This window comes from Nicotiana sylvestris, chromosome 3 (genome assembly GCF_000393655.2).
Source record: "Nicotiana sylvestris chromosome 3, ASM39365v2, whole genome shotgun sequence".
In the NCBI taxonomy this organism is placed as follows: Eukaryota; Viridiplantae; Streptophyta; class Magnoliopsida; order Solanales; family Solanaceae; genus Nicotiana; species Nicotiana sylvestris.
The window spans coordinates 80,137,886-80,153,024 of record NC_091059.1 but is presented as its reverse complement, the minus strand read 5'-3'; the positions used below and the strand labels follow the sequence as shown (position 1 = coordinate 80,153,024).

Below are 15,139 nucleotides of genomic sequence, written 5' to 3'. Positions count from 1 at the left end.
AATATGTCTGTACCACTTGAGTTTGAAGTAGCACCATCTGCAAAGACACAGGCACCAATTGAGGTTGAATTCGTGTCTCCAGCAAATGCACCCCCACTATTTAAGGTTGTAGTTTTGCCACCCAAGGCACATGTTCCGTTCGGAGTTAGGATAGTCGCGCCGATCCCAATGGCAATGTCAACCATGATACCATTCTATACAAATGTTGTATCTTGGGACTATACAGCCGAGGCAAGAAGGAAAGGCAAGGTTAGGGTTGAAGAAACCATTGCAGCATAGGGTATGACAAGAATTGGTAGAGTCTATACCCCTAAACATCTAGCCAAATCAAGCAAGCAGGCCTCCAATCGGCCACCTCTCATTGAGACAGGTCCGGATGATCTTTGGAGGAAGATACAGGACAAGGAATATTCAGTCATCGACCAGTTAAACAAAACGCCGGCACAAATATTCATTCTCTCTTTGCTTCAAAATTTTGAGGCGCACAAGAACGCTCTGTTAAAGGTGCTAAGTGAAGCATACGTACCAAGTAACATCACTGGTTGGGAAATGGCTAACATGGTAGGACAAGTGCTGGAAAGCCATAAGATCATCTTTCATGAGGACGAGCTGCCACCTGAGGGGTTGGGGCACAACAAGGCATTGCACATCACTGTGCAATGCAAAGATTATTTCATCACCAGATTCATGATCAATGGAGGTTCTAGTCTCAACATTTGTCCGCTGGTAATACTCAAGAAGCTGGGAAAAGGACTGCATGAGATAAAATATGGATCAATCAATATGAAAGGCTTCGATGGTTCTCAGAGGTCCACCATTGGTGAGATTATTCTATGCTTGCAGATGGGATCTACCTAGTTCGAGGTCGATTTCCAGGTGATAGATGTACTAGCATCTTATAACTTGCTACTGGCACGACCATGGATTCATATTGCTGGGGCTGTAGCATCAACGCTGCACCAAGCAGTAAAATTCGAATGGAATCACCAGGAAGTGATCATTCACAGTGACGGTAGCAACCCTATATACAGTCGCTAGACCATTCCGGTAATCGAGGGAAAAAGAAGCTAGGTGGAGAAACTTACCACCACATCGAACGGGTCAATGCTGTCGACAAAGACAAATGGTAGGATAGCAAAATTGAGAGTATACTGAATTGGAGTGGGTACGAACCTGGCAAAGGGCTCGGCAAGAACCTCCAAGGAATCTCTAAGCCCATAAAACTCAAGAAACATGGCACTACCTTCGGTCTGGGATATGATTACACCTGGGAAGAATTCAATAACTGATCGCCACTATGGCGCGGTCCTTACTCCCCACTATAGCAACCAATACCGCATTTGGAGCAGACTTTCCAATAGGCTGACATTATTTATGGGTCAGATGAAGAAGAAGCAATCGTAGTAGTGAAGAACTTGTTTCTAGAGGACAGTGATATGGACTGTTGCGTCATTCTCTAGGAGGAGAGGGAGGAAGGCCCTTCCATATAGGCTGTGAACAGAGGGGCATATCTCAACAATTGGACCATCAGGACAACCAAAGCCCGACGAGCCTCGGGGTAGCAAGGCTAAAACAAGCATTATTCATTGTTTTTACTAAATGATTTTCTTTTCGCATTTTCAATTCCCGCAATAAGACCTTCAATGTTCAAAATAGTTATTCAATTTATCAAAAGCATTTTTGATTTTTCTTATGAATTAATATTTATTGCTATCGTCTTTTCTCCTTACTTAACCAATACATCATTACTATTGCTTATCTTGATGAACCAATGACTGTGTCATGCAATGAGACAATGCAACAAACGGACATTAATTTAGAGGAAGATGACATACTTGATGAGATTGTCAAAGCAGTTGAGAATTTTGAGAACAGACCTAAGTCCAACCTTGATGAGACCGAAATTGTCACTGCGGGAGATGTAGAAAACATCAAGGAAATGTGAATCAGCATTGACCTATCGCCATCAGAGAAGAAAAAATATACAGAATTTCTAAAGGAGTATAAGGACATGTTTGCCTAGTCGTATGATTACATGACTGGTCTGAGTACGTCTATTGTGGCTTACAAACTGCCAACCAATCCAATGTGTCCACCGGTAAAGCAAAAACTCATAATGTTCAAGCCTGATATGAGTTTTAAAATCAAGGAAGAAGTCAACAAGCATATCAAAGCTAAGGTTCTTAGGGTAGTAGAATACCCGACATGGTTATCCAATATTGTGCCAATGCCAAAGAAGGATGGGAAGGTCAGAGTCTGCGTCGACTACCGGGATCTCAACCGGGCCAGTTCGAAATACGACTTCCCTTTGCCAAATATACACATCCTGATTGGCAATTGTGCCAAGCATGAGCTACAATCATTCGTGGATTGCTTCGTTGGTTATCATCAAATCTGGATGGATGAGGAAGATGCTGAGAAAACGGCTTTCATTATGCCATGGGGAGTGTATTGTTACAAGATGATGCCATTCGGCCTAAAGAATGTAGGTGCCACCTACATAATGGCCATGACTACCATCTTTCATGATATGATACACGAGGAGATAGAGGTAAATGTGGATGATGTTATCATCAAATCCAAGAGGGCCACTAATCACATGGAAGATCTGAGGAAGTTCTTCAATAGAATACGGAGATACAACCTGAAACTAAACCCCGCATAATGCGCGTTTGGGGTTCCTACCGGGAAAATGCTTGGGTTTATTGTAAGTCGCCGATGAATAGAATTGGACCCATCGAAAGTCAAACCCATTCAAGAACTACCACCGCTAAAGAATAAGAAGGATGTGATAAGTTTCATGGGAAGGCTTAACTACATCAGCCGATTCATAGCACAGTCTACAGTTATCTGTGAGCCAATCTTTAAGATGTTAAAGAAAGACGCCGCTACCAAATGGACTGATGACTGCCAAAAGGCCTTCGACAGAATCAAGGAGTACCTGCCAACACCACCAGTCTTAGTCCCGCCCGATCCAGGTAGACCCTTACTACTCTACCTTGTAGTGTTAGATGGAGCTTTCGGCTGCATTCTAGGGCAGCATGATGAAATGGGAAGGAAGGAACAAGCCATTTATTACATTAGTAAGAAGTTCACCCCGTACGAGGCCCGATATTCTCTATTGGAGCGCACCTGTTGTTCTTTGCCTTGGGTAGTTCAGAAGCTGAAACATTACTTCTGTGCCTATACTACATATCTGATATCAAGGATGGATCCCTTGAAATACATCTTTCAGAAGCTCATGCCCACCAACAAAATAGCCAAGTGGCAAATCTTGTTGAGTGAGTACGACATTGTTTACGTAACTTAGAAAGCGGTCAAGGGACAGGCACTAGCAGACCACCTTGCTGAAAACCCCGTGGATGGAGGATACAAACCCCTAAAAATGTATTTTCTTGATGAAGAGGTATCATACATAGGAGAAGACATTATGGAATCCTATGATGGTTGGAGAATGTTCTTCGATGGAGCAGCAAACTTCAAGGGAGTTGGCATAGGAGCAGTCCTAGTATCAGAAACCTATCAGCATTATCTGGTATCTGCCAAACTCAGGTTCACCTACACCAACAATATGGCCTAGTATGAAGCCTACATCTTAGGGCTCAAAATGGTCGTTTACATGAACGTTCAAAAGTTGTTAGTAATTAGAGATTCAGACTTACTTATACATTAGGCACGAGAAGAATGGGCAACCAAGAACTCCAAGATACTCCCGTATCTACATCATGTACAGGAATTGAGGAAAAGGATTATGAAGACAGAGTCCAGAATGAGTTCGTCGATGCATTGGCTACCCTATCATCTAAGATACAACATATAGAAAAGAATTTCATTGACCCCATTCCAGTGAAAATCCATGATCAGCCGGCTTACTGTGCCCATGTCGAAGAGGAAGCAGACAGAAAACCTTGGTTTCATGATATCAAGGAATATATGGCAAAAGGAGAGTGCCCGGAGCTTGCTAATCCTACTCAGAAATGCACACTTCGGAGATTTCCCAACAACTTATTTCACAGCGGAGGAATCCTGTATAGGAGGACTCCCGAGTTAGGATTGTTAAGATATGTCAACGCAAAGGAAGTATCCAAGCTACTAGAGGAAATTCATGTTGGGACCTGCAGTCCACATATGAATGGTTTTGTCTTAACAAAAAAGATACTACAGGCTGGTTACTTTTGGATGACTATGGAAACAGAATATATCCAGTATGTCCAAAAATGTCACCGCTGTCAGATACATGCAAACATGATAAAGGTACCTCCAAGCAAGCTTCACACAGCAAGCTCACCGTGGCCGTTCGTCGCCTAAGGGGTGGATGTTATTGGACCCATCAAGCCTGCCGCATCCAATGGACACAGGTTTATCCTAGTAGCCATCGACTATTTCACCAAAGGGGCTGAAGAAGCATCTTACAAAGCAGTGACTAAGAAAGTCATGGCAGACTTTGTCAGCGACCTCATTGTTTGTCGATTCGGTATTCTATAGTCGATCATTACTGATAATGGCTCCAATCTCAATAGTGACTTGATGAAAGCTATGTGGGAAACTTTCAAGATCAGACACAAGAATTCCACATCCTACAGGCCTCAGATGAATGGAGTTGTAGAAGCTGCTAACAAGAATATCAAGAAGATATTAAGGAAAATGATAGAGAAGCATAAACAATAGCACGAGAAGTTATCATTTGCTCTTCTGGGGTATCGTACAATAGTCCACACATCAATCGGGGAAACCCCCTATATGTTGGTTTACGGTACAAAGGTTGTCATTCCCACTGAAGTAGAAATACCTTCCCTAAGGATCATACAAGAAGCTGAGATCGACGATGCATAGTAGGTTAAAAGTCGTTATGAGCAACTAGCCCTTATAGATGGAAAGAGAATGAATGCAGTCTGCCATGGTCAACTCTATCAGAACAGAATGTCCAGAGCTTTCAACAAAAGAGTCAAGCCAAGAGAGTTCACATCGGGGCAGCTGTTGTTAAAGAAAATTGTTCTGCATCAAAATGAAGCCAAAGGGAAGTTCTCTCCCAACTGGAAGGGTCCATACATGGTTCACCGGGTTTTGACAGGAGGAGCCCTCATACTTACAGAAATGGACGGAGAAGTCTGGCCAAAGCCGATCAATTCAGATGCAGTCAAGCATTGCTATGTGTAATCTTTACGCTTTCCTTATATGATGTAAATTGAACTACGCCTGACCTGATTCCTGTTTAAGAGGGGATACATAGGCAGCCCTATGGGTTCGGTCACAATTCAATAAAAATTTCATTCCCCCCTGCAATTGGAAAGTGGGGTAGAATTTTGAGGATTACCCTTAAAATTCTGAAGTAACTTCAGCCGATCGCCGTACAAGCAACTGTCAAAAACGTCAACCCATCAAACTGGGCAAAATTTTGAGGAGGACCCTCAAAATTCCATAGCAGGAGAGGTTGCAATGTCCTGAACCATGTCACAATCGCCGGTTCATCTAAAAGCTATTTCTAAATTATACATTTATGTCATACTTTTACAAAATCATGCATATTTGTTATTGAAACTGCTTTGTTTAGCAATGCTACCCCAATGATACAGACAGTATCACCGGATCAAAGCCGAACGAGTCAAGCAAAGCCAGCGGGGATGCGAACTAACCTCCCCCTTACAAAACTCACAATTTTTCTTTGGATGCAGGCACTAGGATTGTGAAATCATTAGACATATTGTACGCCCACGGGACAAACATTGTTCAGAATATGATTCTCAAGACTATTGCACTTACCAACATTTGCTATCAGCACACACAAGTAATGCTCCGTAGTCACAATGCTCCCAATAATCACAATGTCTCAATCTGCTATCAGCTAAGAAAACTCTATTGTCACTTGTTATTTTATTTCTTGCATAAGGCTACCATTCTGCCTTCCGAGACTAAACGTTATCTCCATCTGCATTCGCATTACATAAGGCTACTATTCTACCTTCGAACTTGTATAAGGCTACCATTATGCCTTCCGAGACTAAACTCTATCTCCATCTGCATCTACATTGCATAAGGCTACTATTCTGCCTTCCAATCTGCATAAGGCTACTATTCTGCCTTCCAATCTGCATAAGGCTACCACTCTTTCTTCCGAGATTAAACACTGTCTCCATTTGTATATTCATTGCATAAGGCTACCATTCTGCCTTCCAACGTGCCTAAGGATACCATTCTACCTTCCGAGGTTAAGCTCTACCTCCTCCTGCATTCGCATCATTGCATAAGGTTACTTTTATGCCTTCCGAGGCTAAGCTCTACCTCAAATTTTCTTCAAAACTAAGCACCATCTCAAGCACTGTTTATTTCGCTTTTCTTACGGGCTAAGCTCTGCCCTTTAATTCGCAAGACTAAGCTCTACCTTGTCTGCATCATACTACTACATCTTTCATGGGCTGAAATATCGCCAACTCATCCAAAGGCGTCATCGTTCGGAGGCACCATCTTCATAGCCCGAGGACACCATTTCATGGCCTGAGGATCTCTTTCAATCTTTTGCATATCATTATTCAAAGGCATCATGGTTCGGAGGCACCATCCTCATAGCCCGAGAACATCATTTCATGGCCTGTGAATCCCTTATCATACGCTTCATGGCCCAGGACATCATGTTCTAAGGACATCATCCTCACCGTCCAAAGACAACATTCATGGTCCAACGGAAACTTGCATCATGTTTAAATTTACGCACAATATATACTGGTATTGCTTCTATTTGCAGGTAAGATAGCGAGCAACGGCCATCCCGGCAGGAGCGATCCCACTCCAGTTCCCTCATCCATATCAAACCTAACCATTCCCGTAGACCGTTCACTCACTCAATCCTAGATGTTGCATCCGTTCTTGAGATGACTTCATCGGTATACTCTGCCGATTGATCCGAACTACATACGACCTGATTCTTCTAAAACCAGGGTTATCTAGGCGGCTCAGAAGCCAGGGTGTGGCATAACTTCTTCAAACCGTTTCGTTCGGTCAAAATTGGCTATCATTTCTTTACCCGGAAACTCTTTCATTCTTTCCGGGTAAAGATGGGCAACTGTTGATATCCAATTTTTCCCTATATATTTTTTAATATGCAAAATACCTTCAAAATAGCATATCTATGCATATATAAGCATGTCCAAGGGTTTTATTATTTTTCCACTATTTTAAAGGTTTTTCTAATTGATTTATATCCCCCTTTTTATCCATAAAATCCCAATAATTATTTCCAAAATTATTATTTTTGATAATCCATCAATTGAATTTTTATATTTATGCCAAAATATGGCTAATGTAATTTTTACATATTCTTATAATTTCATTTAATATTTTTAAATCTAAATTGTACATAATTGTAATATTAGCCCTTTTAAGGTTTAATTATGTTTTATATTTATAAAATTGGATATTGTATTTTTAAATTATTAATTATGTATTATAAATCATTTTAGTACTTTAATTTATTTTTTTAGAAACTATTTACTATTTTTTATAAATTAGAAAGAAAAAACTGGCTATTTAAATAACAACCCCTTTTGTATTTCAATTATAACCCAAACTGGACCCAATTCCCCAGCCCAATTTTTAATTAAAATCGAACCTAACCCAATTTTAACCCAAGCCCAAACCGGATACCCACCTACCCCGTTCAATCTGGATCGTTGATCATTCATATCAACGATCCCCATTCCACCTGCATAATTAAACCCAAACGACCCCCTAAACTAATTCATTTCCCAGCAACCTGCTGCACTTGAATTCCCTTCCTCTCCAATTCTCTCTGCAACCTCACTCAAACCCAAGGCGCCGCCCACCGAAACAACCCTAATCCCCTTCAATCCTCACTCAATCTATGGTCTCCCATTGCTATTTGAGGCATGTACCGGTCTCCTATGTCTCCTGGTTTCTTATTTTCGTGATTTCATGGAAAGATCTCGAAGATATCTAGACCAGACCTTGCTCAACTTCTATCCATGGTCTTTTCCGGCCATCCATGGTCGTTCGAGTCAGATCCATGGCTTTTCCGGCTAGATCGGTAACTTTTCAAAGTTTTCTCACTTTTTCTGGGTTCTTTGAAACCCTAGCTTTAATAGATTTCCGATTTTCTTTCAGATCTGTCTTAGATCTGTGCATGTTATGAACCTCTTGGTGTTTTCTCAAAAGCTTTTCCGATTTCTTTCAAAATGACTCTTCGTCTTCAACGATTAGGGTTTTCTTAACCTCTTTTAAAATACTTCTTCTCCAATTTTCAGTGTTGTCTTATGATTTTACTATGTTTAAACGATTTTTTTATGTTTTTCTGTTACCTATTCATCGTGTTGAAAACCCTAGGTATTTTTGGGGTTCTGAAACTGTCTTCGCTTATTTTGTATGTATACTTGTTTCAATTGAGTTCTTTATGGTTAGATCCTTTCCTTCATTTTGTCTTGACTGATTCTAACTTCTTACCATTTTAACCCAACTTTTTTAAAACCCTAATTTCTTAAAATTTTCCTCACTTATTACTGTGAGCTTTTGAAGACTTCCTTTACTTATTTCTGTGTGTTGGTCTGGCCTCCTTTACCTGTTGCTATGTGTTAGACTGGTTTCTTCATTTTTGGTTCTATGTGACTACTTGACTTTGTTGATTACCATGCTTCGAGCAATCCTTAGCCTACTCGTGTCACTTTTGCATGTTTGTGTTCATCTAGTTTGCTTCTTTTTATCAATATGTTTGACCCTGCATGTCTCATACGCCTGTTCATTCTTTTCTATTTATATGTTGAAGTTCATAATAGTGACTCTTTGTTGATTGATCTTGATTTCATTAAGTTACAGTTTGATTGCAAGGTTTTCTTATAAACCCCTAATTTTACTCATTTGTTTAAGTTAATTGATCCCCTTCCTTATTTTGCGGTGATGTTTGACCCCTGCTGAATCCTTTTCCCAAATTAAGTATATTCTGTACCTAGACTCAATTATATACTCTATACTTTTACTATCCCTTATATGGTAAAAAATCAATCTTTCTCAAACTGATTCTCTTTCCTTAATTATCCATGTAGTATCCGTTTGAGTTGTAACTCCTTGATTAAGGGGAAGTACTTGTATTAGTTGATCTGATGATGATTATTTCCATATTTGTGTTAAACCATTACTTGTTAGCTTATTTTTTCACTTCTTTTCAAAGCTATAAATACCCTACCCTCTCTTCTTTAAACAAACGAACAATTTAGTTCAGAACACACACTTACACACTCAAACTCTCTCTTTCTCTACTACTACTTGTGCTACAGCTCTATCTAGCCGGCTGAAAGTTAGGGCTAGACTGTGGAACTCTGATTGCTTTACTTTTTCTGCACTTTGCTTCTTCAACTGGTATGTCCCTAGTTTAAATACTGAAACTCAACTCTATGTGTTCCCTTGTTTGTCAACCCCTGTCTCTTGCACTAACTTAATGACTCATGCTGTTAAATTGTATTTCTTGTTCACTGCTTTACTCAGCATGCTTAAAATTCTACCCTCTTTTTGTTCAAATGTAATCAGCATGTTTACTTGTTGCTGTTTATGTCCCTCAACCAACATGTCTCCTAATGTACTTGATTCATGATTAATTATGTGTTTCTGATTTGGGTCCTCTATGTCCCCAACCCCTACTCCCCTGTCTGTAACTGCTGAAGTTGTACTACTCTCTGAACTTATTCTGCATGTGTTGATTGTTGCTCCTATCCCCTGTCCCTTTCAAAGCTATTTTCCCTAAGCAACTCTTCTGTTGCTGTTGCAAATTTATTTCAAACCAATCACTTTAAATACTGTTTTCCAACTCAACTCTCTTAAATCTATGTTAAGCACTCTCACATGAACTTTTAGATCATTCGGTTTTGCCCCTCTTGCCTGAGCCTTGCTTTGGGACCCTTGAGCTCCCTCTGAACCTGGACACATAAGAGCTGGCCCTTCCACACTGCACTTACTCTTGGTTATGCAATCTGGGTGTGAGCATTGTCCGGTATCCCTTGAGGTCCTTAGGGAACTCTAACGCACCCAGATATGAGAAAGGCTAAGGAACAATATTGGCATTTGTGGTGGATTATTACATAACTCAGAGAGGAAGTAAAAATCAGGCTTCCTATAGTTGTAACTTCTTATTTTACATTTCTCATATAATTCAATCACATGGTCTGTAATAATTTGTAAACAAGTATTGGCGTGGCTAGTGAAAAGGGATCGGTAAATATGCATGATATAGTTATTAAGGGTAGAAAACATGTTATTAGGTTTACTTTCCTAATTGCGCAATAGAAACCATGCTTAGGGTTCATGCATGAATTAGAAATCATGCTCTTAGGTCTCATGTTTATTGTTTTAGCATGTGCACCTTTACAACATCATGTTTTAAAATCTGCTAATAATTAGCACTTTACTACATTCCTGCCATATGCACTTAGGAATCCTACTCTAAGGAAATTCTGCATTCCTGCCATATGCACTTAGAAATCTTGCTCTTAGGAAATTCTGCATTCCTGCCATACACATTTAGAAATCATGCTCTTAGGAATTGTGCATATTAGATACCATGTTCTAGGATCTTGTTTGCATTCTTTTTAAAATGCCTAATTAATTACTGATTCATGTAAAGGTAGTAAGTAAAGATTTTTACATTGTGATATTTTCTAAATAAAATTGGCAACAATCTCTACAACTAGAACAACATGTTTTAGATAATAAATTAATCTCAAACTATCTTAATGATTTGGAACAACTGTTGCATCTCGCTTTGCGCCTTGGCAAGCCCTAGGTAATAGCTTAAATAAAACTGGAACTGCCTTTTGTTTAATTGTCAACTGTTAAAATCAGTAGGCAAACCTGATTCGGACTTCTTTTCTAAGTCATGTAATAAATCAGGTTCTGATGTTACCACTTAAACACCTTGCTAAGGATTTTAAATTTAGACCTTAACTGTGTATAAGTCATGCTGTCTATGTGCATTATTTATGGAGGTATAACTGAGCCTTCTGCCTTTTTTCTATGTTTTCCCCCTTTTAAATATAGTCTTACTTGTTTTGTATGTCGCCTTAAATATTTTGCCTCTAAACCTGAGGTTCTATCTAGAACCTGCTTATAGGATATGAGTCCTAAATTCCTTCGGGACTAATAGGAAGGGACGGGTAGCAGCATGCAATAAGAGTCGAGACCAACCTTGGATTTAGTTACCTTTACAGGGCGAAAAGGGTAGATATGGATATGATGACTGGTGCGCTAATACCACGTGTATCCCCTCTTTTGAGGAGTGTCATACCGAGTATTGCATTGATGCGATCCATATTACAAACAAACCTAGGACACCCCTTTTACATTCATAAGCACGCTTTAGATTGTAACTCTTTTCAAAATTTTGCCTTTCACTAATTGTTTTCAAACGCTTGTGTATTTAAACTTAAATCCCCTATTATTTGATCCCTACTTGTTTATTTGCTAATTGCACAAATTCACAAAAATAGTCTAGTCGGGAACCTGACTAGTGGATCCTGAGAGGTGCCTAACACATTCCCCTTGGGACAATTTCAAGCCCTTACCCTATATCTAGTTATCAAACGTAGTTGTAGATGTACCCTATAGGTGCCCTAACGCACCTTAAAAACGTTAGGTGGCGAATCTTCAAAAAATGCAATACCCAATTCGCAAAAGGAAATGAGTCATTACACCCCATGAATATCGAAACCCGGACTCCTCTCCGCGGAAGGGAAAAGGGGGCGCGACAACTACGGTAATCCGCTTTTCATCAATCAGGGTTAATTGTTCTAGACGGGTATTGACCCATTCATTGTCCTTAATCTCAGATTCAATGATGATTCGAAAGGATGGAATTTCAACTTCTGCTGGTATTACAACTTCAGTGCCATAAACCAATAGGTAGGGTGTTGCCCCAACTAATGTGCGCATGGTCGTGCGATATCCCAACAATGCAAAAGAAACTTTTCATGCATTGTCTAGATCTCTGAATCATTTTCCTGAGAATCTTATTGATGTTTTTGTTTGCTGCTTCAACAGCACCATCAGCTTAGGGCCGATAAGGGGTAGAATTCCGATGCGTGATCTTAAATTGTTCACATACCTTCCTCATCAAATGACTATTCAAATTTGCAGCATTGTCCGTAATGATTTTTTTAGGAATACCAAAACGACAGATAGTGTTGGAATGCACGAAGTCCACCATCGCTTTCTTGGTGACGACTTTGAGAGTGACTGCTTCAACACACTTTGTGAAATAGTCAATGGCAACTATGATGAATCTATGCCCGTTTGAAACTTTTGGATCAATTGGCCCAATGACATACATACCCCAAGCAACAAACTGCCACGGTGCTGACATAGAATGCAGTTCTGAAGGTGGCGCATGAATCAAATCACCGTGTACCTGACACTGATGACACTTTCGGACAAAACTTAAACAATCCCTTTCCATGGTCATCCAGTAATAACCTGCTCGAATGATTTTCTTTGCAAGGACATATCCATTCATGTGGGGTCCACACACTCCTGCGTGCACTTCATTCATGATTCTTCCAGCCTCTTGGGTATCCACGCATCTTAAAAGGTTCAGATTTGTAGTCCTTTTAGATAATACTTCTCCGCTCAAGAAGAACCCACTGGCGAGCCTTCTTATGGTTCTCTTTTTGGCTCCACTGTCTTGATCGGGATATTCCTTTGTTTTCAAAAATCTTTTGATATCATGATACCATGGCTGAACATTTGGTTCCATCTCAACTATATTGCAATAACCATATCTTTCTCGTATTTGGATTTCCAATGGGTCAATGTGGACATTACCTGGATACGGCAGCATCGAGGCCAAAGTAGCTAGTGCATCAACTAACTCATTGTGAAACTAAGGAATGTACCTGAACTCGATAGATTTGAACCACTTGCTTAGATCTTCCACATGTTGTCTGTATGGAAGAAGCTTGATATCACGGGTTTCCCATTCACCTTGAGCTTGTCGGATAATCAAGTCGGAATCTCCCATGATTAACAATTCTTCCACATCAAGATTGATTTCCATGTTCATGCCCATGATGCAGGCTTTATACTCAGCAGTGTTGTTTGTACAAAAGATCTGAAGCTGGGCTGTGGACGGATAGTGCTGACCAGTAGGTGAAATTAAGATTGCCCCAATCCCGACACCTTTTGCATTCACAACCCATCGAAGAACATTTTCCAAGCGTTAGTGTCTTATGGAATTACCTTAATTAAATTTACTTCTTCGTCCGGAAAGTAGGTACTCAAAGGCTGATATTCATCATAAATAGGATTTTCAGCTAGGTAATCCGCCAAGGCTTGAGCTTTCATTGTCATGCGGGTGACATAGAATATGTCAAACTCGGTGAGCAGGATTTGCCATTTCGCTATCCTTCCCATGGGCATCGGCTTTTGGAATATATACTTCAAAGGATCTAATCTGGTGATGATATAGTTGGTGTAGGCCAACAAGTAATGCCTAAGCTTCTGAGCGACCCAAGTTAGGGAGCAACAAGTTCTTTCCAACAAAGTGTACTTGGCTTCATAACTAGTGAACTTCTTGCTCAAATAGTATAAGGCTTGTTCTTCCCGTTCCCCGGTCACATCATGTTGCCAAAGAACACAGCCAAGAGAACTCTTCAACACTGTCAAGTACAAAAACAAAGGCCTTCCAGGCTCCGGTGGAACCAACACTGGCAGATTCGACAGATATTCTTTGATTTTGTCGAAAGCCTCCTGACACTCATCTATCCATCTAATCGCCACATCGTTCTTCAGCAACTTAATATGGGCTCACACGTGGAAGTCAATTGAGCAATGAACCTGCTTATGTAATTCAACCTACCCAGCAGACTCATAACCTCTTTCTTGGTTCTCAGAGGAGGCAAATCCCGAATAGACTTTATGTTTGTTGGATCTAGTTCTTTGCCCCTCCTACTGACTCAAAACCTCAAGAGTTTCCCAGATGGTACTCCAAATGCACACTTAGCTAGATTTAACTTCATGTCATACTTACGCAAACGCTCAAAGAACTTTCTCAGATCCCACACATGGTCATCCTACGTTCTGGACTTAATTATCATATCATCCACATACACCTCAATTTCCTAGTGCATCATGTCATGAAAAATGGCGGTCATAGCTCTCATGTAAGTTGTCACAACGTTCTTTAAACCGAATGGCATGACCCTATAGCAGTAAGTACCCATGGTATGGTGGAAGCCGTCTTTTCTCCGTCTTCTTCATCCATCAGAACTTGATGATACCCAGCATAACATTCCACGAAAGACTATATCTCATGTTTGGCATAGTTGTCAACAAGGATGTGGATGTTTGGTAATGAAAAGTTTTCCTTGGGGCTTGCTTTGTTCAAATCCCGCTAATCAACACACACTCGGGTTTTACCATCTTTCTTTGGCACTAGGACGACATTCGCCAACGATGTGGTATATCGGACCACTCGGATCACACCGGCTTTCAACTGATTGGTTACTTCTACTTTAATCTTGTCACTGACATCCGTTTTAAACTTTCTCTGTTTTTGTTGGATAGGGGGATAGCCGGGGTAAGTTGGCAATTTGTGCACCACTAAATTAACACTTAGTCTTGGCATATCGTCATAGGACCAAGCAAACACGTCTTTGAATTTTAACAAAGGCTTGATCAATACATCACTAGTTCTTTCATCAGCGTGAATGCTTATCATGGTTTCCTGGACCTCTTCCGAACTACGCAAATTAACTGGCTCAGTTTCATTTAAGTTTGGCTTAGCCTTATTCTCAAATTGTTCCATTTCTCGATTTATTTCCCTAAAAGCCTAATCTTCATCATATTCGGGTTCTTGATTTATTATTTCACAGTCAAAAAGCGTGTTAGGATCTGGGCATGAAGTCCGCAAGCATATCATGTTATTTAAGTCCGCATTATTAGAATTGAAAAGAGAGATAAGAAAAACAACAAAAATCAGAAAGAATAAAGAGAGAGATTCATTGACGATGAAATATTGATTTCAATTCATTGAATTTGAAGATAGAAGGGTTTACATAGGAATTTAAAAGACAATAAACTAAAAACATTCGAGTTGCACCCTGAAATAACTCGGAATGCAGAAAAGATGGCAAGACTGAACTACCGGGATTCC

General features: G+C 40.1%; 2 protein-coding genes across 2 annotated transcripts; both read right to left on the bottom strand.

The window, feature by feature from the left end:
• Nucleotides 1-9,667: 9,667 nt before the first annotated feature.
• LOC138887568 (uncharacterized) lies at nt 9,668-12,445 on the bottom strand. Its single transcript, XM_070169332.1, has 2 exons — nt 12,095-12,445; nt 9,668-9,757 (listed from the first exon to the last, which is right to left on the bottom strand). Exons 1-2 carry the CDS (start codon nt 12,443-12,445, stop codon nt 9,668-9,670), a joined length of 441 nt encoding a protein of 146 aa, XP_070025433.1.
• Nucleotides 12,446-12,868: 423 nt separating this feature from the next.
• LOC138887567 (uncharacterized) lies at nt 12,869-14,791 on the bottom strand. Its single transcript, XM_070169331.1, has 4 exons — nt 14,393-14,791; nt 14,204-14,287; nt 13,263-13,779; nt 12,869-13,164 (listed from the first exon to the last, which is right to left on the bottom strand). Exons 1-4 carry the CDS (start codon nt 14,789-14,791, stop codon nt 12,869-12,871), a joined length of 1,296 nt encoding a protein of 431 aa, XP_070025432.1.
• Nucleotides 14,792-15,139: the final 348 nt, after the last annotated feature.

What these genes read in the sequence shown, in the direction of transcription:
- LOC138887567 (XM_070169331.1), bottom strand. Translation starts at nt 14,791, where the DNA reads ATGGAACAATTTGAGAATAAGGCTAAGCCAAACTTAAATGAAACTGAG. An exon ending in AGAAAGATGGTAAAACCCGA is followed by an intron (nt 14,288 to 14,392) that starts GTGTGTGTTGAT and finishes CATGAGATATAG; the next exon opens with TCTTTCGTGGAATGTTATGC. An exon ending in CGGCTTCCACCATACCATGG is followed by an intron (nt 13,780 to 14,203) that starts GTACTTACTGCT and finishes GCCCATATTAAG; the next exon opens with TTGCTGAAGAACGATGTGGC.
- LOC138887568 (XM_070169332.1), bottom strand. Translation starts at nt 12,445, where the DNA reads ATGGAAAGGGATTGTTTAAGTTTTGTCCGAAAGTGTCATCAGTGTCAG. An exon ending in ATAGTCATTTGATGAGGAAG is followed by an intron (nt 9,758 to 12,094) that starts GTATGTGAACAA and finishes AATTTGCAACAG; the next exon opens with CAACAGAAGAGTTGCTTAGG.